At 26.1% G+C, this 24,775-nt stretch overlaps 1 protein-coding gene across 1 annotated transcript; it reads right to left on the bottom strand.

The window, feature by feature from the left end:
- Positions 1-283: 283 nt before the first annotated feature.
- Positions 284-9,508, bottom strand: Phum_PHUM535700 (uncharacterized protein; the record flags this gene model as incomplete). The annotated part of the gene is made up of 5 exons (XM_002431510.1): positions 284-528; positions 1,451-1,603; positions 1,721-1,803; positions 9,281-9,320; positions 9,373-9,508. The coding sequence occupies 5 exons, from the start codon at positions 9,506-9,508 to the stop codon at positions 284-286; spliced, it is 657 nt and encodes a 218-aa protein (XP_002431555.1).
- Between the last annotated feature and the right edge of the window lie 15,267 nt (positions 9,509-24,775).

Genomic DNA, 24,775 nt, shown 5'->3' with positions numbered 1-24,775 from the left:
AATGCCTGAGATATTTGCGTACGTAAGTACGTACGACGACGAAATTCAATCGTTTTCTTCTTCATTATTATTATTATTATTATCGTTTTAATAATCATTGCGACACAACAGGTAACCATTCTTTTTTTTTTTTTTTTTATTATTTATAAATCGGCGACAACTGATTGTTTGTTTGATTTTTATGCGAAAAACAAAAATTGAAAAAAAAAAAAAAAAAAAAAAAACAAACAGAAAAGAAAACAACTTTTATCACCCTCTCATCCTTTTCTTCCTTTTTCTCTCCTTATATGACGGAAGTTTTCGTGGGTTCCGAATGATGCATGGGATGATGAAAATCTTTCCTCTCTTTTTTCATCCTGTGCACTCGTCCTTCGATGAGGAAAAGAATTCCGGATATGTACAAGAAAACGACACCCATGACCGCCATCGCGAACGCCCACGATATGTCGTTGTGTTCCCAATTTTGCATCCAATCACGTCCGTCTCCTCTTGCGCCAAATATTATCACCGCCAACGTTCCGGACACGGCTAAACAAAAAAAATATTTTTTTTACTCCATTCCCAAATCTCTCTCTCTCTCTCTCTACCTATCTTTCATCACCCGGTGATGAACGTAACCCACACTTCGGCATTGCCAAAATCAAAAAAAAAAAAAAAAAATTCACAAAGGATCAAACAACTCGTGAATATGATTCACGTATATCGAGAAAGAGAAAGAGAGAGAGAGAGAGAGAGACAAGGTTTAATTTAGTGAGGGGATCCATATAACCGTTTGTTGAATTAGCTACCGGTCAAATCAAATTTTCTAACGTCTAAATAATAATGAAAACGTAAATTTTTCCTGTCAGGCATGCGGTTTGACCGGGTTCGAAAGGTCAAAGTTACCGATTCAATACATTTATATTTCCGATGCGGATACATACATACATATATTTATTTATTTCGATCTATCCATCTATTGAAAATTTCTATTATTATTATTACTATGTTTTTTCCAAAAAAAACCAATAAAAAAAAAAAATTGTTTCTATTCTTGTTTTTTTAGTTTTTTCAATATTTATATTCGTGTACGAAAAAAAAAATTTCGATTCGTTCAAGTGAAAAATAAATAAGTAAATAAATAAATAAATAATAATATTTGAAAATCAAAATGAAAAGTGCACAAGCAAGAGTCAAATGTTAAATAATAGAAAACAAAAAAAAAATGATGATGATGATGATGATGATGAGGTGAAAACTAGATATTGAATAAAATAAAATTCAAACCGGAAAAAAAAGAAATTATTATTATTATTATGTTTACAATAATAAGAAATCCGGATTTCAATTTAACCCGTGACGAACTAACTGTATTTGAACAACAACAACAACAAAAATCAATATTTTGCAAATTTAATAAAAAAAAAAAATTATTATTATTATTATTATTATTATTATTATTCATTCTTACCGGCTAAAACTAAATTGGATCCGATTACGAATAATAATAATACGAATCGTTCGTGTTCTCTCGAACAAGACAAATACAAAGCAACCAAAAATGAAGCAATTAACAAAAGTGTTAGGGTCAACGTGAAGAAAAACTGCGTGGCAACGAAGAAACCTAAAAAAAAAAAAAAGCAAACAAACAAACAAACAAAACCAAAAAAAATGGTAAGTAAATATTAAGAAATAAGAAAAAAAAAAAAAATTAAACAAACAATTTAAAACAAATACAAACCTGGTAATAAAATGTTATGAATTATATAGTATTCTTCTTCGAATACCCACCAGCAACCTGTGAATTTTGTGTCGTACCAATGCCTGGGATCTTCGTAATCCTGAAAACAAACTTGCCACAAACCTAAAAACAACAAAAACAACAAACGAAAATCAATAAATTATTAATAAGAGAAAAAAAAACAAAAAATATTTGCAAATCGATAAGGCAAACAACAAACCAACCTTCTCGAGCACCACCACCACGACAACAACAAAAACAACAAACAACAACAACAACTTATTTATCACGTGGATTGTATTAAATTTTTCATACATACTTAAAAAAATAGAAGACAAGGGCGAGGGTTAATGTTTTAATAAATCTCTCTCTCTCTCTTTCTTTTGAAATTGATACGAATATGTTTAAATAACCTTGCACACCTCGGGGGGGAAGTATATTTTCTTTAACCACACGTTGTTACACCCAACATTTGATTGCAACGTACCTGAAAATCCGCGATCTTATCACATTGCAAATGTTTCGTCTTTATACCTTAGGCATTCGAATTTCGATCGAACACAATTTTTCTCTTTTTTGCTTATTTAACTCGGACACACGTTCGAAAAAATAATAAGGGCACACACAAACGCAAACAAACACACGAGGGCCTTGTAAATCAAAAAAAAAAAAAAATTATTATTATCATTATTATTATTATTAACGTACCTTTAATAAAAAGAGGCAGCGTTAAATTCAAAACGTATATTTAATATACCCGAAAAAAAAAAATCCCTCCAGGTTAATTTTTTTTTTTATTATATTTCTTACGTGTATAATTTTATAAGTCACATTTTTAATCAAATCTAATAAAAAAAAAAAAAAATCCAAACAACAACAACAACAACAACCACAAACACTTGACATAAAAAAAAATTTATTTTTATCATTCGAACCAACAAAAATTTTCCCCGGGAATAATAATAATAATTAATTTTTTTTCCTCCCCATCAATCCTCTGGTAATTTTATCCCATCAACCCCTTGAAAATATCGTTTGTGGTGGTGGTTGTTGTTGTTGTCATCATCGTCGTTTATCATTATTAAAATTATCTACAACTTTTTAGGGGGGGGGGGGGAAAATAATTTTACAAACTTTTTTTTTTAAATTAAATTAAATTTTTTTAAGGTATATAATCAGAACAGAAAAAAAAATTCGTTTTTCCCCTTTACGTTTTTTCAAATACCAAAAAAAAAAAAAAAAAAAAAAAAAAAAAAAATTAATAATAATAATAATTATAATCGGACACGGCGTTATTTTTTTTTTCATTATTTCTCTCATTATTATTATTATTATTACGATTTGAGTTCGATTTTTTTCATTTTTTTCTTATTGCTTAAGGGATTGATTGGTGCCGACCGCGTTCGACGAAAAATTTCAATGAAATTGTTTAACGACAACAAACAACAACCCCTCTTTTTTTTTTTTTTTAACGTGAAAACACAACAACCGATCATTCTATTCATTCGTGTTATTATAATTGTTAATAAATTAATACTTAAATAAATAAATAAATAAATAATAACAATAACAAAAAAAAAATAAAAAAAAAACCATGACTTGTTTTTCTTATTATATGGTGCGTAATAAAAAAACGCACGTTAAAACAGGATATGTTGCATTGTGAGAATACGCACGTTTTTTTCGAAATTGTTATTATTATTTTTTTTTTATTTCCCTTTACACGCATTTTTTTTGATAAGTTGATATCAAAAAACGCACACGCCCAATTTTAACATTGTTGAAAAATCAACCTGAAAATCTATGCGAAAAATCAGGCGTTGGTTTTTTTTATTATTTTTATTATCCAAACCGCGTAAAATTTTTATTACTCTTAAAAATAACCGAAGAATAATTTTTCCTCTCGTTAAATCAGCTCCGCGAGTTTTATTTTTAAATACAAAAAACCCGACGTGTAATTTTTTTTTTTTTTTTTTTGTCAGGGAGCTTTCTTCTTCTAGGCACATCGATTTAATTTTTGACAATCAAAAAAAAAAAAAAAAAATCTTTCGTGTGACTTTTTCTGCGGCGATTCCCTCTTCTTCCCCCCCCCTCCTCCCGCCCACTCCCTTCGTTTTCCTAACGTGACAGTTGGTTTTTTTTTTTAAAACTCTCCCTCAGGAATTTCACGTCATATTATTACGTCTCGTATTGTCAACGACAAACAATATTTTCAAGGGGTTGATGGGATAAAATTATTATAATTGTTTCCCTCCCCCCGCCCGTTTAAGAAAACAACATCTTTAACGTTTTTTAATTTTTTAATGAACGTTTGACGTAACGGGGAAAGCGGAAGTTAATAATTATTATTATTATTATTCGAAAACAAAACAAAAAAATCAAACATCGAACTGTTTAAACATTTGCAATTGTTCCATCTCCCCCCAAAAAATACATTTTAATCGTTTTTTTATTATTATTATTTGTTAATACAAATTATTAATATTTTGGCAACGCTTGTTTTCTCTCTCTCTCTCTCCTTATTTAAAAACAAACAACAATTTTTTTTGGGGCCCAACTCGAAACCATTAAATAAATATTATCACATCATTCGCGTCCTCTCACATGTGAGATTTTAATTGATAATTTATTTAACCGTTCGCCCCCTTTTTTTTCTACCTTTATGGAACAACCTACTAAGTAATAAGATTTGAGGCAACGATTGTAGTGGGGGGGGGGAAGAGGGGGGGGGAAAAAACTTTAAAAACCTCGAGGAAAAAATTTTTTTTTTTTTTCTTTTTAACCATTCAGTAGCAGCATGGAAAACGATGAAAATCTAAATGTATCGATCTAAAACGATTATTATTATTATTATTATTATTATTATTATTATTATTATTATTATTATTATTTTAAATATAGATTTCACACTTTCGGTAGTAAGAGATAGTAGTTGTTAAAGAGTTTTAATTTAATTTTAATCTCCGTCATCTCGCGAAGAAATAAAAGAGGAAATAATTTATTTTAAAAGGAACCGCGATTAAACGAAAAAATCCTTTCGCGTACCCTCGGGATCCAACAAAAAAAATACAAAAAATTTAAACGCGTTTGAAAACCCCTTCCTCCCTCCCCCAGGAAACAACGTTTCGTCTTCTTTGTCTTTGTCCTTTCGAGCTTCCTTTTTTACACATCTTTTTATTCCGCGTAATAAAAAATAAAATAAATAAATAAAATAATAAAAAAATTTTATTACGATGACTTACGACATTTAATAACCGATAAATTACTCGCGATCACACGTGCACGCGCACACACGCACACGCACATTCGAAAAATAACGGACTACGTTTAAAAAAAAAACCTTAATAAGAGAGAGACATAATTTAGATTTAATTAAATAAAAAAAATTTACAATTTTGATTCGACACTACGACACGACTTTTTTATTTTTTGAACGACTTTAAAAAAAGATTCGCCAATAATACGGTAAAGTAAAATTATAATAATAAATTACAAAAACGACGACGACATCTTAAAAAAAAAAAAAATATTCCGGTTAATTATATTATTTTCAGGTATAAAAAAAAAAAAAAAAAAAAAAAGTTGTATTCAATTATAAACATTTCCTACCACATCATCTGCTACTCATTTTTTTAAAAATTGGGAAATATCGACTGTGGCACTTTTTGGGGCAGCAACCGGTAGCACCAACAGTAGGCAGACCCCCTCGTCCTCCATCCCGCCCCCAGCTCCCCCCTTTCTCTCTCTCATTTGATTGACTCTTTAAACAATAACTTATTTTATAAAAAACCGTAATTATAATATTATTTACCGTTTAATAATAATAATAAACGTCCGAAAATAAAAAAATCCGTAATTTATTCCTTTTCCTCCTTTGACAGATAAAACCGCGGGACCTTTTTTTTTTTTTTTTCTTTCTCCAATCGGTCCCCCGGGTTATTACCTTTTTTTTTTTTTTATTAATAAAATATATTAATATTTTTTTCGACTACCAAATAAATTAATAATCAAAGTAAAAGAGAGAGAGAGAGAGAAAAGTAATTAAACTTTTTTCGTTGGTGAAAAATTAAAAAAAAAAGTTTACCGTACTTTTTTTTTTTTTACCGGCCCCTACTATTTCCTCTCCCTACCCACCCACCCCTCTCCCCTTTTCAAAATAAAAAAGGAAACTTTACCGCGTATTAAAAAAAAAAAAATTAATTCAAATTTAATAAAAATAAAAAAAATCTCGTTTTTTAAATTTATAAATAATTACTCGTTCGAATTAAATTTAAAAAAAAAAAAAAGGATAAACATTTGTGCCTACGCGTATATGTACAATCGATTTGACAACTGAATTCAGGTTGTTGTCATTATTATTATTATTATTATTGGCCAATATTAAGATATTTTTCTGTTATCTCTTTCTTTCTCTCTCTCTCTCTCTTTTTTTTTTTTTTTTGTATTTAATATGTATCGTTTGTGTTCATCTATACTGGAAGCTGCTTGGCTTTCATATTCTACTTAATAACTCCTACTCTTTCGTTTTATTTATTTATTTTTTTTTGATTTAAATAATAAGTATCACGTCTCATTCAAATTATATACATATATATTTTTTTTTTCTTAAATAAATTATATCGTAAAAGTGAAAAATGTTTTTTCTTTTAAGATCAAATATTTATTTATTTACATTTTTTGTTGTTGTTGTCGTCGTCGTCGTTGACGTTTTTTTTTTTTATTTAAATGTGATATTATCATCGTTTCCGTTAATTTGGGTCGATACATTAATTTTGTATTGGTAAATCACAAACGAATCGAAACGTGACAAAATTAATTGTTCGTTTTAACAATAATAATTTTATTGCCTCGTCAATATTGTGCAAATGGAGAAGAAACGTTTGCCAAATCATTCGCGAATTGCTATTTTACATTGGTACCAACATTGAAATTTAAAGAGATGCGTAATAAATTTAAAATGGGCAAAATACACACACGATACTAATAAAACGAACGACCCATTAAAAACAAACAAACAAATTTCATCTTAAACGCGACATCTTTATTTACATTTTTTTTCTTTTTCTGTCTCTCCCCCCCCCCTCTCTCTCTCTCACTCTTCAAATTAAATTTTTCCAAAATCCAAAAAAAAAATTATTGCCAGTCTCTTGCAGAGCAAAACAGAAAAAATCAAAAATCAATAACGGTAGTGAAAATTAAATTACAAAATTATTATTATTATTATTAATTAAAACGAGTTTTTTTTTGAGATGTGAATTTTGTAAATGCGTGTGCGTGCGTGTGCGTGTTGCAGTCGTAACACATATTATTTTAATATTTATCCCCCAAAAACTTAAAAACTATCGGAACTCACAAAAAATAAAAAATAAAAAACCATGCAATCATAGACCAGAGGCTTTGAAATTATTAAATCGTCAAATTAAATTCACTCCCGAATATAATAAAATAATGATGATGATGATGATGATAAATATATATTCGTAAGAAAATAAATAAATAATAATAATATTGAAAAAAAAAAATTTGTGTCACTGGTCCTCCTCCTTTGATTTTTTAAAAAAAAAAAAAAAAACCGAATTGAATCTGTATATATTTATCTATACATATGTAAAACAACGTGAAATGCATTCGCCTCAAGTAAATGACATATCAAAGAGAGGTGGTATTACTGGAGAAGTGGTAGCTCTGGAGAAGAAGTAGTAGTAGTAGTAGTAGTACCTCAACTAAAATTGACACCACTCGACTTTCCTAACGTGTAATTAAAAGTAGTAGTAGTAACGTTAGAGGAATGCAATCAATTTCAACAAAATTTCACTTTGTTTTAAGCAAAAAAAAAAAAAAAAAAATTGTTCAACAAAACGTGATTAAAGTGAAAATTTGAAATTTATCATCATCATCAACATCATCATTATTTTTTATTTAGAAAAAATAAAAAATAAAAATTAAATTAAAAAACAAAAAAAATTTGTTTTTTTTTTTTCCTTTTCTTTGACCGACAATTAAAATAAATGAAAATTGAAAGGCATGATCATTCAGATCGATTCAACATACTTGTAAAAAATAATATTATCATCATCATCATCATTATTTAGATTTTTATATTTACTTTCAGTTTTCTCTTAAAAAAAAAAAAAAAACAACAATTTAATAATAATTTCCTTTGACCATCGTTATAAATTTTTTCTAACTCCTTTCTTTACAACATATTAATACGATATAATTAACTGTTGTTAAAAAAAAAAAAAAATTCGTTTGAATTTCTTTGAACCTGTTTAGGTTCAAAAAAAAAAAAACTTTTGGCATTTTATTTATTTATATAAATATATACTTTAATTTTTTTTTTTTTTTTTGTTCGTCAAAGTACGTGACAGATGCTCATTCATAATTTTTACTTTTTTTTTATAACCCCAGATGTATAATTTTTGATTAAATTATTTCAACACATAAATAAATAAATAATTATACGTTAAATACATAACACTTTTCTGACAAATAATTTCTCATTTAAAATTTTTAATAAACAAAAAAAAAATTTAAGATTATAAAAGATTATTTAAATAAATCTGATAATGTATTAATAAATTTAAAAATAAAATGAATAACCTTAATTTTTTTTAATATTAAGATAATTATGAAATATAAGAGCAAGAGAGAGAGATTCGAATATGATAGTATTAAACATAACACATACCTACAGTATAATAATATCGAGATTATTTTTTTCATAAAAATTTGTAGTGTGTGAAAATTATGTAAAAAAAAGCTTTCAAACTTGCTACAACATAATTATACTAAATAAAGATTTTAATACTTTTTATTTTTTTTTACTTTAAACGATTTAATATGGTTTTAAAAATAAAATATCGAAATCAATTTATCATTTAATAAATTTTTCCCCTATGAATCTATTCGTTTTAGAGAATTACGATATTTTCAAACATGATTAATACACTTATTCGTTAATAAATTAGTAATATTGTTAGAAACTTTAAATTTAACTAAAAATATAAATGTATGTAACATTAAAATAAGTATGATATTGTATTAAATTCAGAATAACTAAATTCTAAAATCAGGTCACAAGTTCGAGTAAAAGATGAATAAGTATTAATGATTAAAATCCTATAATATAGAATATTGTTCGAAAAAAGAAACTTTATTTAGTTTGTGTTGCAGTAAATAAGAACATGGGTAAAAAAGGAGTGAAATATAATTTCAAATCTCATATGAATAATCGAAAGACATTTTATGTAAAAAGGTACATTTTACTCATGTCATTTGTATTCAAGTTAAATACAAAATACTATTTACTGCAAATTATTCTGTTTTTACAAAAAAAAAAAAGCTTTTAAACTTAACTAACTTAAAACTTTTTAACTTTAAAATTTTGTAAGTAGTTCAATTAAATCACTGTTAAAAAAACAAACTAACCAAACTTGGTGGGAAAATAAAAAAACTTATCAGAATGAAACGGTGTATTAATCAGTTTATAAAAAATAAATAAAAAAAAAACATTTATAAAAAATATCAATGTTTAAAATGCGTTTTGAAAGAAGTAACTTAAATTTATAAAATATAATAAGCAGAAAAAGAAATAAAGCTACTGTGTAACAGTCATGAAATGGCGGCCACACCTAACAAACATTACTTACCTATTTTTAAAAATTTAGGACTTTCAAGTTTTCCATCCGTCTCTAACCAATTAGGTGAGACAAATGCAATAAAAACAAATAAAAATGCCACTGCCGTACATAACGTTGCAATTTTACCAGTTTTTGATTTTCCCATTTTGCACTTAAACTATTACTATATCTCTAACAAGTGTTTTTTACTGTTATGACGTCATAAAAATTCAGGGAAACTTGTCGAATATTGTTTAAGTTGTTCCCACTGTTTTGGCGTCTTTAGAGTTTTATACGTACGTTAATTTTTATTTCAATTTAAAACATTTTTTTATTTCAAGTTAATTTAGTTTTTTGTGCATTGTACACGCATATTTTTAATTAAGGGTTGCCTTTTTAAATTCTTATTTATTTATAAGGCATCCATGAACATTAGGGCACTTTTTACGTGAGTAACTATGTATCTTATATTTGCTCCTTTTTCGGTAGATATTTTTTTCAACTAACAAGTACTAATTATTAACAAGAAAGAAAAAAAAAAAAGTTGAAAAAAATAATTATTATACTTTTGACTATAAAATGCAAATTGTATTTTAATAATTATTATTGAAATAGTACCTGTAGTTGAAACTGATTTTTAGACCAGAAGTGTATGATTTGAAATTAATTATGTGGAGAATTTTTACCATATCAAAATCATTATAAAAAAATGTCACATAAAACTTTACATTTGTTATGTTACATTATTTCCTTATTATATTTTATTCATTGCATTAATTAAAACTAAAAAAGAAAAAGGGCAAGGAAAAATTATAATGAAAAATTATGATTTTAAATAAATTAAAACAAACCAACATTAAAAATTAAACATCATGGTTGTTGGTTTTACATCATAGCAAATGTAAATTAATAAAAAAAAAAAAAAAGAAAAATTTATTCATATCATTTTTATTAAATAAAATAACAAAAGTTGACTGGTGTGTAAAGATTTCATTTCACAAATTAAAATAAAATGTATATATATATATATATATATATATATATTTAAAAAATCTCATTATTTTTAATATATAAAAATTCATTAACAAATTTATGTAGGATATATATATATATTTTATTAAATAATGTTATGAATTTGATGTTTCATGTTCCACTTAGTGGTAACATAAAATATCTTGTCACATATTGCTTTAATTCATTTTAAATTTAAATAATTTGCAAAAAAAAAAAAAATGAAGTTATCTGTAATAAGTTGAGTGTATCTTGTACCATAATACTCTAACAACTAATACAAAAAAAAAAAAGTTGAAATTATTATTATTATTATTTTGTTTAGTATTAAACTTAAAAAATCGTTTACACAATTTAAAAAAAAATTCTTTTATTCGGTTGAAAAATTTCTATAACGGACTTCTGACTCAGTGAACCTTAACATAACAAGAAAAATTACATTGTAAACTTGATTACTAAAAAAAAAAATAATTTACTTTTGAGGTGGAACGTGTATTTTAACCGCATTCTGATATAAATTTATAAGTTTTCATCTCTCTTTTCACCACCGAATAATATTATTATTATCATTATTATTATTATTATTATTTTTGTATAGAAAATAATGCATTTCACCGACAACAAAAAAAAAGAAAAACAATTGTAATATATTTATATATAACTTCTCTCACCTTTTTATTATTATTATTTTATATTTTCAATTTTATCATTATGATTAGTTTTGTTTTCTCTCCCCCTACCTCTACCCCCACCCCTTCACTTCTCCATTTTTTTAATATCGAATTTCAGTTTCGATAAAAAAAATAAAATTATTACGTTATAAATTTACATAAATTAAACTAAAAAAATATAAATAAAAAATTTATTTAAAAAAATTTAAATTTTAAACTTAAATAATAATAATAATAATAATAATAATAATAATAATAATAATAATAATAATAATAATAATAATAATAATAATAAATAAATGTCTTATAAAATTTAAAATTTAAAAAAAAAAACCGGTTTTACAAATTTTTTTTTTTGTTTAAAATTTAATTTTTAATAAGTAAATAAATAAATAAATGAATAAGTAAATATCGATTGAATTATTATTAATAAAAATTTATTTATTTATTAATTTCCTAAATTATTATTATTATTATTATTACCAATCATCGTATCGTTCGAAAGAATTATTTAAAAAAAAAAAAAAAAATTTAATAACTGTATTTTATTACTTTATTAAATAGAATAACTTACTTATTACTTACTCGTAATTTTAAAGTACGTAAAAATAATGAGTCGAGTTGTTTATTAACAAACGCAAATTTTTTCTTATTTTCACGAACGTGATTGGTTATTGAACAAAACGTAATATTACAAAAATTATTATTCGTTTATTATTATTATTTTAAAATCAAAATACTTATTAATGTTTAATAACTGTTTATTAAATAAATGAAAAAAAAATTTTAACGTTATGCCTGTCGTTGGTAAACGAAAAATTACTTTTTTAATTTTTTTTAGATTCACGTTATTATTATTATTATTATTATTATTTAATCACGAGGTATATTTCGTGTAATTGGTTGAAATTTTCCAGCAGTATTTCCACGTTTATAACCTGGGGAGCAGTGATGAACGCTTCCGTTTCAATCTTATGTTTTCCAAGCCGTAGCCAATTGTGCGTGCTCTTCTTATTATTTTCTGAAGCGTTTGCTCTCATTAAGTATTGTCTGTTGCCATTTGACCTTTAGCTTCTTTCGGGATTGACCTTTGCTGTCGTAAGTTGCAATCCGACATTCTTTTTGTTTGTTTCCTTTATCCTCTTCGACGATTCGTTTTGTCCTTCTTAGTACTCCTTTTTTTGTAATTTTTTCCTCCACGTGTACTACTTGGGCTAAGATGGGGTGCTGATGATGGGATTCCATGTACTTTCCCATCTCTCTAGTCCTCTAGTCTTCTTCCTCCATCTTTCCTACTGACGTTCAGCTTATCTACATCAGCTTTTCGATGCAATGCACCATTCATTGTCGTTATTTTCCTTATTCTTCGGTTCAGGCACGTGATTTCTTCTTCTTCTTCTCCTCATCATTATTATTATTCAATCATGACGTATATTTCATAAAATTGTTGAAATTTTCCAGCACTATTTCCACGTTTCTAACCAATTTTATAAAAATTTGTTAACTTAAAATAGTCGAATAATGTATAAAATATTTTTCCGATTGTTTTTTCCGGGTTGTTCAGACATGACTCATTTCCGTTTTCGTTTTTCCTGCTTCTTAACAACGATAAAATTCCCGTACCTTTATAATATTTTCCTTCTTCAAAAAAAAAAAAATTAATTCACACACCATTTTTTTTTTTTTTCAAATCGTAAATAACGATATCCGGTTTTTATTTGTCAGGTATCAAAATATACCATCTTAGGATTATTACACAACCTTGCATGAACTCGTTGTTTGTTTTATAATTATATATTTTTTTTTTTAACCGTTTCCGTTTTTGTTGTTGTTGTCGATGTTGTTTGCTTTCTGTTCCATAGTAAATCTAGTTTTATTTATTTTAATCTTTAAAAATTATTAATCGTTAGAAATTTATTTATTAATTATCTTAAAACCGAAACCTAAATAGATTTTAATTAAATTTTTTTTTTAAAGGTAAAACATAACGATAATTAATTATTTTTACGTATAGATTATTATTTATTACGAGTAATAAAACTATAATTTTTTATTAAAATAATTTTAATGACGTGCGTGTTTGTGCGTGTGCGTGCATGTGCGTGCGTGAATGCAATTCGTTACATTAATTAAGTTATTAATCGGATATTTAAATTTAATTTCGTTTTTTCCCTTTTTTTTTTTTAGTGAAAATTAGTTAATTAATTAATTAATTTTTATTAATAATTAATTATCGAAAAATTACCCTCGAGTCGATCCATCGATCGATCGATCGAATCGAATGTGAAACGATGTAAAAAATTTTCACCAATCTCAAGTTATGTATGGCGTGTGTTAATAATAATAATAATTTTAAAATCGTACCTTCGTTGTTATTCCACGTAAGGTTATAGTAATAATAATAATAATAATAATAAGATTTTTTTTTTTTTTATAAATTATAAAATACATTTTAGGAGAGAGTGTATGTGTGTGTGTGTGTATTTCCATCATAATTACTAGTTTAAAACGGGTCAGAAAGATACCACTACTACTACCACGACTACTACTGACACTACAACTACAAATGGTTGATTTCCATTGAACATTTAGTGTATATAGAGACGACCACTTCTTAAAACAACCATTAAGGGATTTGACTACCATTTTTTTTTTTTTTTTTTTTTTTAAATAGAACTCCATTAAAAATAAAAACTTAAAATTACTTAAATCTATTTTCATGGCATTCGAAACAAAATTTTTTTTTTTTGTTAATTAACCAGAGGCAGAGAAAGAAATTTGTCCCAAAAGTATAAAAAAAAAAAAAAAATTTATAAGAATTTTAAAGATTTCCTTTAGTTTAGTAACTAATTCTTGATAATTTAAATTCTTTTTTTAGTCAATTTGATAGCAGAAGTAATTATTATCATATAATTTATCACTAAAAATTTTTACGGGAAAAAAATAATATTTATTATATATATGTATGTATAAGTTTATATATATGCGAGATTCCATTCGTTTGTACGGTTGATCGGTTGTTTGTTCGTTGTTTTTTTTAAATCATAAGATTATGACACGCATTTTTTTTTTATTTCCAATTATCAAAAACCAAAAATGAACGAGTTTTTAAAAACTTCCATTCAGCAACCTGTTATTTGGATTATTAAAAAAAAAAAAAAAACTAAAATAATAATAATAATAATAATAATAACAAAAAAAAAAAAATTTTTTTCTAGTCGGTGGGGGCCATCAAACCTCACTTTCTAATTCTTTCACGTTTCTTGCAATTTTTTTTTCCTTCTCGTTTGTTTGTTTGTTTGTTTGTTTTAACATATTTATACAAAATACCAGACAAGAGAGAGAGAAAGAAAAAACATGATTCGTGGTCTATGGTAAAATGATAATAATAATAATATTATTGGGGTGATACGATTGTTTTCCCTTCCCCCAATTCATCTGGAGGCGTTTGTTTTCATTTTGAAAAACAAATCGTGAAATTTTTTTTTATATTCGGGCGTATTTACATGAAAATAAATTTAAAAAAAACGTCTGCTGATGAACCATAATAATAATAATAATAATAGGGCGAAAAACAATAGACGAAACATTATTATTTCTTACTTACTTACGATAAATTTTCACGTTGGTTATTTATTTTTTTTATTTTTTACTTGCATCAAAATTTTTTTATCATTATCATTATTATTATTATCATCATCTTTTTTTTTATTATTTTAAATCACATCCGTCGTTACTCGCAATCGATGGTACTTAAAAAAAAAAAACAAAACAAAAAAGGAGGTACCAACCGAATAAAATATTTTTCGCGCGGCGTCGTGATGGGTAATTGCAATTTACGCGCGTGATTTACAAGCGTTAATAAAAAAAAAAAAAGAAAAAAAAGAAAAATTCTTATTATTTTTATTCTTTGGTAGCAGCCTCGTGGGCAGATCACGATGATTATAATAATAATAATAACGATAATAATATTCAAAAAAAAAAAAAGAAAATAAAGGAGGGAAAATTGCAGTTATTTTATTTTATTTTGTTGTTGTTGTTGTTGTTAAGGTTTACGGCATTCGATTATCCTTCGACAACAACAGTTCATTGAAACTAATTGGCAAAGACCAATATATATAAAACGGTAAAAACAAAAAAAAAAAATTTTTTTTTTTCATCCTTCGGTAATAATTACGACGACCACAATGAAGACGACCACAATGACGACCACAATGACGATGACGATGACGACGACGATGTTTTGATAATTCATCAAATCGTGATAACAAATAATCAAAAAAAATTTTTTTTTTTTTAAGTAAAAACCCACACGAACTCTTATTATTAAAATATTTTTATTTTTTCAGGTATCGTTTCCGGTTTAGGTTTGGTAATTAATTTAGTGAAATAGTGATAGTGATAGTAAATAGTGATTTAAAAGGAATATGGCTCATTATCATCGAAGGGGATAACAGAATGGATAACAGGATAACACACAGGTACTGATAAAATTTTCTTTTTCTTTTTTATCGTTCGATTCTTCATCCCAAACTCGTAAAATTTAACGTGGAAAAACCACTTTCAAAAGACTGATAAGAGATAACAAACAAAACAAACTTAATTAACTGACCTAACAATATTATAAACATTCGCTAAAACAAAATAAACGAAACGAAAAAATCGAAATAAGGTTAAAAAAAAAATCGATTTTTTTTTTTTTCGTCAGACGATAATAATAACAATAATAATAATAATTATTATTATTATTATATATATTTTTTTTTCGTAAAAATCTATAACAGTATTCTATATTATAGTCGTTGAAACAAACGGATATGTTAAAAATGATTTATAACGATTTAAACGACTAAAAAAAAAATTGTTTTATTATTATCGTACTGATAATAATAATAATAATATAAATCGCTTTTTTTCGGTAAGAATACCCGACTTTTCCCCCCCGCACCCCCAAAACATTATTATTTTAAATCGTAAACAAAACGTTTGGCGTTAAAATTTTATTTGTTTGCTTGTTTGTTTGTTTGCTTTTATCACGCTCGTTTATTTTTCTGTATGTTTTTTTTTTTTTCTTTTGATAGATAATTATTATTCCTTTCAAGTTTTTTTTTTTTTTATACTGGGGGTAATCAAATTATTTCCCTATGTGTTTTAAAGTTGTTATCAATATTAACTCACCCGAAAGGAGAAAATTAAAAAAAACGTAAGAATCGTAAGAATTTAATATAAATGAAAGGATAGAAATATTTTTTTTTTTTTTTACTTTGGTATTAATACTATTACTAATAATAATAATAATAATAATAATAATAATAATAAAAATTTCGTGGTCATTTTAACCGATTTTAGCACCCGTAATAACATCTCTCGAGTCAAGTTTTTTTTTTTTAATTTTTAAGAGATCTGGTTCAAGGTAATTAACAAAAATTAATGAGAGAGGTTCAAAACTACTATTGTATACCAAAAGTCGTCGTCGTCGTCGTCGTCGCCACTTTATATACACATATCAAAAATTTTAGATTTCGTATACGTGCACTTAAATATCCGCTAAAAAATTATTATTATTATTATTATTATTACTCGAATTCAAATTGAATAAAAGTAATTTTTATTAATAATGAGAACCAATAAGCAAGTTAGGAAGGAGGGAATGGCGAAAAAAAAATTAAGTGGGCTGCTTGATAATTTTTTTTAAAAAAAAATGTATATATGTGCGCGAGATTTAATTTGATTTTTAAAAGCCGTGGCGGTGGCGGTGGCGGCAGCGGCGATGGCAGTAACGGCGGCGCAATTATACGCCTTATATGCTCAATTAATTATGAAAACGATTCGAAACATGTGTGCTCGGTTAATGTTGTAATTGCTACCGATGTTTACGCGTAGTATTAATAATAATAATGATAATACTCGAAATTAATAAAAAAAAAAAAAAAGGTACCGCCGATTATTATTATTATTTTTTTGCAAATGAAACGTCACGAATTAATTTTATACGTAAGTGAGTAAATTAATACGCGTTCGTTTGTACGTACGTTTCGAATACGAACGGATAATGATGAAAACTTTTTTTTCCCCCCCATTAAACTCCTCCGGTTCGTTTATTTACACGCGAACGCCTTTTTTGCACGCACGGGAATGATACGAACGGGTTTAACCTCAATGAAACTTTAATCGGTCTTTTATTTCCTACCCGAACGGTTTTAAACGGGGGGGAAAAAAAAATTAATTTCAATTCAAAAGGAACTTGTTCGAAACCGAACGGTATATTCACGTTCGATGAATGAAAGTTGAAAAAAATAATAATAATGATAAATTAATTTTTGCTACCGTTTCCTAACAATTTCTTTCTCTTCGTTTATATATATATATATATATATATATATATAAATTATATTATCAGTAACATTATCATTATTCATTCGCCTTAAAAAGTTTTTGAAGAATTTTGAGTTTAAATAATTAGCGATATTTAAAAAAAATTTAAATATCTAAAAAAAAAAAAAAAAAACGTTTGATAATGTCTGATTTATACTATCCCGAGGCATAAATTAAAAACCATATTAATAATGATAATAATAATAATACTAATATAAACAATCTTGATTTGAATAATAAATAATTTTTTTTTTTTTTTAGTCACGGTAGCAAAGTTTAATAGGATTTTTTTATATATAAATATAGATTAATTATTTTTTTTATTGTGTTAACACGTTCGAAATATTTTTTTACTCTATGCAAACGTATATATAGCGCTATATATGTATTTTATAGCCAAGAGAGAGAGAGAATGAGAGAGAGAGGGAGCTAGAAGGATTTTATCAGTTCGCTATATGGTTTTCAGGTATATTTTAATGATTTGGTTGTTACGTCGATTCCGTTTTTTTTTTTTTTTCTTCAAAGGATTTTCGATTTTTTGCTTAAATCCTACCGTTTTCTTTCTTAAACACGTGTACACGTGCATGTGCGTGTGTATGCTAGACGAAGAAAACAATCACGTTTTAAAAATAATAAGCCGACGATAGACATTAATGATTGTCTGTAGCTCGATCGTTGTTCGAATCGAATTGTGTTTTTTTTTTTTACGTTGGTAATCCTGTTGTTTTTGCTGTCGTTTAAGTTAGAAATAAAGATGGCGACGATGCAAATAATCATTATAAACTTATTTCAAGGTGCGTGCGAAAGATGAAAAGGTACGAGAGGCGATTTCGTATATTATCGAACGGGTTTTCGTTAATAGGTTTTTGTTTTCAGGTTCAAAGTGTGTGCGTGTGGGTAAAATTATTTAAAAAGTAAACCAAAGATGAAGTTGACGAGGAGAAGAAGGTGGGGAGGGGGGAGGAGGAGTAGGCGTTCTGTTAAAAAAAAAAAACAATTCGTAAAAAAAAAATGTGAATGTTGTGTACGAGCGTTCACTTTGAAATTCTGTAGCTTCGGGTTGTTGTTTTTTTAGCGCCTCTGGGATGAAATTTATAATAAAAAAAAATTTTTGTTTTTTTTAATACTCATTGTGTTGGTACTACCACCGCCTTTTTGTTTATGTTTTTTCATTCAGGTTTTTTTTTAACAAGCGAAATCTTTGAAAGTTTTTTTTAATCAATAAATAAACGAGAAAGGAAGAGTAGGGGGGCTGCATCATAATTAAAATAATTATAATAAAAACGTTAACGAAATTACGCGATGTTTACCGTGATGATGATAATAATAATAATTTAAAAATTATTTAGGATTTTTTTTTTGCTGCTTGAAATTGATAAATACAATTCGAACCCGTCGCGTAATAATTTATTTATACTCCATACAATATATCAAATAAATTTTTACCTGTAAAATTTTTTTAATTAAAATTTTTTTTTTTTACAGTTAACTTGTCGTTCTTGAACTTTAGGCTCCATTTTTTTTTTTTTTTTTAAAATTTCAAACGTACAAAAAAGTTTTTAAAGTTTTCTACAAAAAAAAAAAAAATGATAATAATAAAAATTCAAAAGCTTTTATAAATATTCTGTTTATTTTTTTTTTTTTTTTAATTCATACGTTAAAAAGGTTCGGTTCAAGGTTGATGTAAATAATATGACGTCCCGATTAACGGAAAATTAATTTAAAAAAAAAAATAAGGGAGTGATAAAGCTTAAAACAAATCAAATTTCTATTCTTTTGTTACGCAATAAAAAAAAAAAACTCGCGAATTATTTTATATATAAATCATTTTCGATCAAAGTTTTCTTGTTTTCGTGATGATTATAATAATTTATAAGTTAACGAAAATTTAATTTTATTATTATTATTATGTTTTGTTGTTGTCGTTTTTTAAAAAAATTTCAAAAAAAAAAAACAAACAACAAACAAACTCGTTTCATTCAAAAAAAAAAACAATCGACGTGTAGTAAACTCGAGTAAAATTTATTCATCATTTCTTGTTTACACGTATTTGCAATATTTACTTTTTTTCTATCTTTCTCTCTCTCTCTCTCTCTTACAAACATGAATGAAAGGACAGGTGTGACGGTGTGGCGTGTGCGTGTGCGTAATAAAAAAATCATCTCGTTTTAAATGGAATTTTAATCTTAAAAATTATTGGCTTGCATTCGCGTTCGATTATAAATCAATATTAACGATTGTAAAAATTTGCCAACGATGCCAGATTACTAATCGTTGTCGTAGGGCAAGCAAGCAAGCAAACAAACAAACAAACAAACGAGAAATTATTATGTTGAAACAAAAAAAAAAAAAATGGTGTCAATATTTAAAAAAAAAAAAAAAATTATTATTCATCAATGAACTATAATAATGATTAAATCAGCTTCCGTATTTTTGGCCTGTGAAACTTGTAATTTATTACTTTTGCTACCGGTTGTTATTATTATTATTATTACAATTCTTTTATAGAAATTTCGAAAGTTTTTTTCTTTTTTTTTTTTTTTTTATTGAAATCCTCCTCCTCCTCCTCCTCTTTCGAATTTTATAAGGATAATTTTTTTTAGAAAATTTTAAAAAAGGTAAAAAATTAAGTAAATAGAAAGGTTGAATATTGCATCCGGATTTGGTGCGTTTGTTTAAATCGTAAGACAAACAAGACAAACGCGCCTTCGCGTTACCAAAAAAATAAATAAAAGTACGAGAAGTTGTTTACGTGTAAAAACACGTGCGTTTCCCCCCCCCACACGATTTCCCGCCATTTAAATGCCGGTCATTCAATTTTTCTAAAATTTTGCTTATTTTATAGGAAATTTTAATTTTATTTTTCATGTAAATAAAATTTACGCGCGTAATAATAATAATAATAAAAACTATCGATCGATTTTGTAAATTATATAACTGAATATTTTGCATATTTCTAAAATCGATAAATATCGATCGTGTTTTTACGGGTAATAAAAAAAAAAAAAAAAAAGGAAAAATTCACAATTAAAATCAGGTAAAATAATATGTAATTTTTTAAAAAAACCAAATCCGCTCTCGTTTTGCATTTGAATAAACCCATCTATTTAAAATAATTTAACTTACCTCTAACAGATCATCTGTACCTGTGGTAGGGATTTTATGCTCAGTGTCAAAACGATGTTTCTCACTTTAAAAAAAATACGCTGCGTTTGAAGGAAAAAAAAAAAAAAAACGCGTGCCTTCTTTCCAGAGGGGAGATCATTATTATTATTATTATTTTTCGTATATACCCCAAACGGAGTAAAAAATTATTGCAGGGACTCATTAAAAAAAAAAAAATTACAATTAACGGGACAATAGGCCGCAATATAACAAATTATTAAATTTATTTTTTGCCTAAAAACATGGCCGTCGTCGTTCATCTTAATTCCATCATTATTATTTTCTTCTATAATAAATAGCGAGAGGGATTTTACAAAAAATTCGATAGATCGATCTCTAGGTTCGATATATATACGTAACCTGATATCGTAAAAGAACAAAAAAAAAAAAAATAATAATGATAATAATTACTTTAATCGATTTTTTTATTTTTATTTTTTTGTTTTAATAATTCAATGGGCAATTATATCATTATTGTCAGTTATTAATAGGGAAAAAGTTAAATTTATAATTGCATTAATATAATAAAACGGCAATAATAATAATAATAATAATAATAGTAATAATAATGATAATAATAATTCAAGTCCTTACGTTACGTTTATACTGTCCACTGGCAACAATAATAATAATTAAACTACAATGAGTTTTAACCGTTAATTTCATTCGAGGCATTAATCCTTATTAAAAAAAAAAAAAAAAAAAAAAAAAAAAAAACGCATTCGTACGCACGCAAGCATACGCACACGCACACGCACATACTTATTATTATTATTTTTTTTAAAAATAATAATAATAAATTAACCCGTGACAAAAAACCTTTTAAGCAAGTTAGGGTCAAATGCATTGGAGGCAGAACAACCGAAAAAAAAATTAAAAAAATAAAATAATGATAATAATAAATTATTACTACTACTATTATTATTATTATTATTATTATTATCATCATTATTATTATTATTCTTATTATTATTATTATTATTATATACGATATAGTTCAACGCGCGCGTGCAAAAAAAAAAAAAAAGAAAAAAATTTTATGCGATACGACGATAATTTATTTAAAGCCGTGAAAAACGTCATGGTTTATTATTATTATTATTATTATTATTATTATTTTTCAACGGTTTTTTTTTAAAAACAAATTTATGAACGGACGTTTCTTTCGTAATAATTTTCCACAAGATTTAAATTACCGGAGAAAAATTTTTTGCCCTCAAACTTGCCTTTAAAAGTTTCGTTCGCTTACGTAAAAAAAAATCATCATTTTAATTATCATTATCATTTGAAATTTTTACAAAAAAAAAAAAAACGCGCGCGTTATAAAAAAATTAAAATCGAACGCGATTGAAATAATAATAATAATAAAGGGCGGTAAATGCGATGATTTATCACAGTTGACACGTGTTCAACCGGAAGTATAAGTGTGCAATCGGGTGTTGTAGGAATTTCACTCTAATTTGTTTTTTTTTTTTTTTTCTAATTCTATAATTTAATTACAAAGAAACAACAACAACCGACCAGACAAACAACAACCATTTGATTTTATTAATTCCCTTCTCTTTTTACAAGACATTCGTCAAGATAAATAAAGAGAGAGAGAGAGAGACAAAAATTAAAGGAGTCGTTTCTGATAAGCTGGAGTGAATATGTATATTTCTCCAGGTCTAATCGATAACGTTACGTTTGATCGTGTTTTTTTTTGGACAAAAATAAAAAAAAATATACTCGAAGCATAAAAAAAAAAAAAAATTTCGATGAAATTCAATCAATCAATCAATCAATCAATCAATCAGTCAGTCAGTCAATCTTGATACGATCAAAAAGAATTGCGAGAGTGAGAGAGGGGGTGGCGGTGGTGGGTGGTAGGGAACGAAAAGATAAAAAAAAAAAATTTTTTTTTGGTACGTAAATAATTATTGTGAGTTTCGAAGAATCCAGAGAGAGAGAGAGAGAGAGGGAGACTAGTTTGGAGATTATATCGTTTTGAGCGTGTACCAAAGATTGAAATGTAGGTCTTTGGGTCTAAGAAGTCTTCTAGTGGGTGGGTATGTGCTTTAAGGTACTCTTGCGTTACATGAAGAGAGAGAGAGAGAGGGTCGTAACAGTTTATATGAGATGTTCAGTCATCTCGTTATCGTTCGTCTAATCGTTTTCTTTTCTTTTGTTTTCCTGTTCTTCTTTTTTTTCTTCTGCTTTTTTTTTTTAAATTTTTCGTATGGTACCCAACAATAACGTTTGGCCATTATCTTTTTTTCTTTTTTTTCTTTTTACAATTAATTCATTTTATGCAAAATTCGGGAAGAATTTAGTTAAAGGCGTTGCCTCCTACCCTAGAGCTTGGGTGGTGTAATAGTTGGCATGATATGGATGTCGTGGGTGGTCTATTATTATTTTCTACTCGGAAAAACCGGAATGTTGTTTTCGAGGTTGATTATATTTTTATTATCATTATTATCATTATTATTATTTTTTATTTTTTTTCCAATAATGGAAAAGACAATTTTCTATTTTATTGTTTTAAAATTATTAAATGAAAAAAAATAAATTCTCTCCACTTGGAATGATGAATTATTTTTTTTTTTTTTTAACGATGGCAACGTTTCAACAAATGAATAAATTAAAATAATAAAAAAAAAAAAAATTTAATACAATACCGGTAATTATAAGGTAATTAAAATATTTAATTAATACGCCCGGTAATTTGTTTTTTAATTAATTTTATTATTAAACCGATTATTATTATTATTATTATAAACGAAAAACTTTTTTTTTTTGCGTGCAAACGTAAAAATTAATACGCAGGCGTTTATTATTTTGTTTGTGTTAATTTTTTTCTTACAAAAAAACAAACAATTAAAAAAAAGTTTCCAAAATTTTTGTTTGTTGTTTTGTTTTTGTTTTTGTTTGTTTGTTTGCTGGTTTCCGTCGTCGGAAAATTTTCAGATTTAATCACCTTGTTTTAGCTTGAAAAAAAAAACGGAGAAAAAAAAATTTGCGAATTTTTTTTTGTTGCAATCATTACCGAATGATAAATTTTTTAAAATTTTCAATTGTTTTTCCTTACGTGATAGCTGAAAATTTTCCGGAAACTCGCTGGAATTTTTTCCATTTCAAACGGAAAATTTTCCATAACGGAAAATGCGTTTCTTTTAAAGTTTTAATCAGGGGAAAAATGTTTTTGTTAGTTTTTTCATGTCGTAACAAGAAGGAAAATTTAATTAACGGTTTTCTTTAAGGTTGACACAAGTATTATTATTATTATTATTATTATTATTATTATTATTATTAATATTTATTTAAATTAATTTAGTTAATTACAATTTTCAAAATAATTTTTAAAAAAAACATTCACTAAAGACAAAACTAAAGAAAAGAAAAGAAAAAAAATTTGTTTTTTTCAAACGTCGTTTGTTAGAAAACTCGCCACAAATATTTTGAAAAATTATTATTATTATTATTATTATTATTTTTTTTTTTAAAGAAATTACCGAACGCCGTTTAATTACTTACCGACTTTTAAATTGGTTTTTTTTTTTTTTTTTTTTCGTAACACAAGAAATAAAAAGTAACAAAATGTTTGTATTGCGTAAAAATTAATATTAAAAAGAAAACACAACAACAACAACAACAACCGCCAAACAAATTTATTCATACAATAACGTGAGTAAAAACAAAACAAAAATACGTAAACGAGAACAAAAACGACGACCTTGCAAGTGGTAAAAATATTCAATTTGTATTAACATTAATAAATTATTACCCTGTTTTTGTTCTGTTTGTTTGCTTGTTTGTTTGTTCGATAATTATTTCTCTTGTTAAAACTTATTTAATATTTTAAAAATTACTTTTATGTTATCACCGTGATGATGATAATAATAATAATAATTACGTTCGAGAATTTATCACAAAGAAATCGGGTAGAAAAATTTGAAAAATTCCAGATCAGTGAGACAAAATTTTTATTAAAAATCAAACAATAATAATAATGATAATGGTCAGACAGTCGAATTTATCTCAGTGTTTTTTTTAAGTACACACGTACACACGCGCACGCACACACGTGAAAATTTGTGACATGTATGTGATTGATACATACATTTTCATTGCTCAAGTTTTTTTTATATTATAATTACTGTTTAATTTTCCTTATTTTTTTTTTTTTTTATTTGAATAAATCTGTCATGTGGTCGAAAGGTAAAATAACAAAA

This window comes from Pediculus humanus, genomic scaffold, assembly GCF_000006295.1.
Source record: "Pediculus humanus corporis 1103172108289 genomic scaffold, whole genome shotgun sequence".
Classification (NCBI taxonomy): domain Eukaryota; kingdom Metazoa; phylum Arthropoda; class Insecta; order Psocodea; family Pediculidae; genus Pediculus; species Pediculus humanus.
The sequence above is the reverse complement of the archived record's forward strand: the minus strand, read 5'-3'. Positions and strand labels throughout refer to the sequence as shown.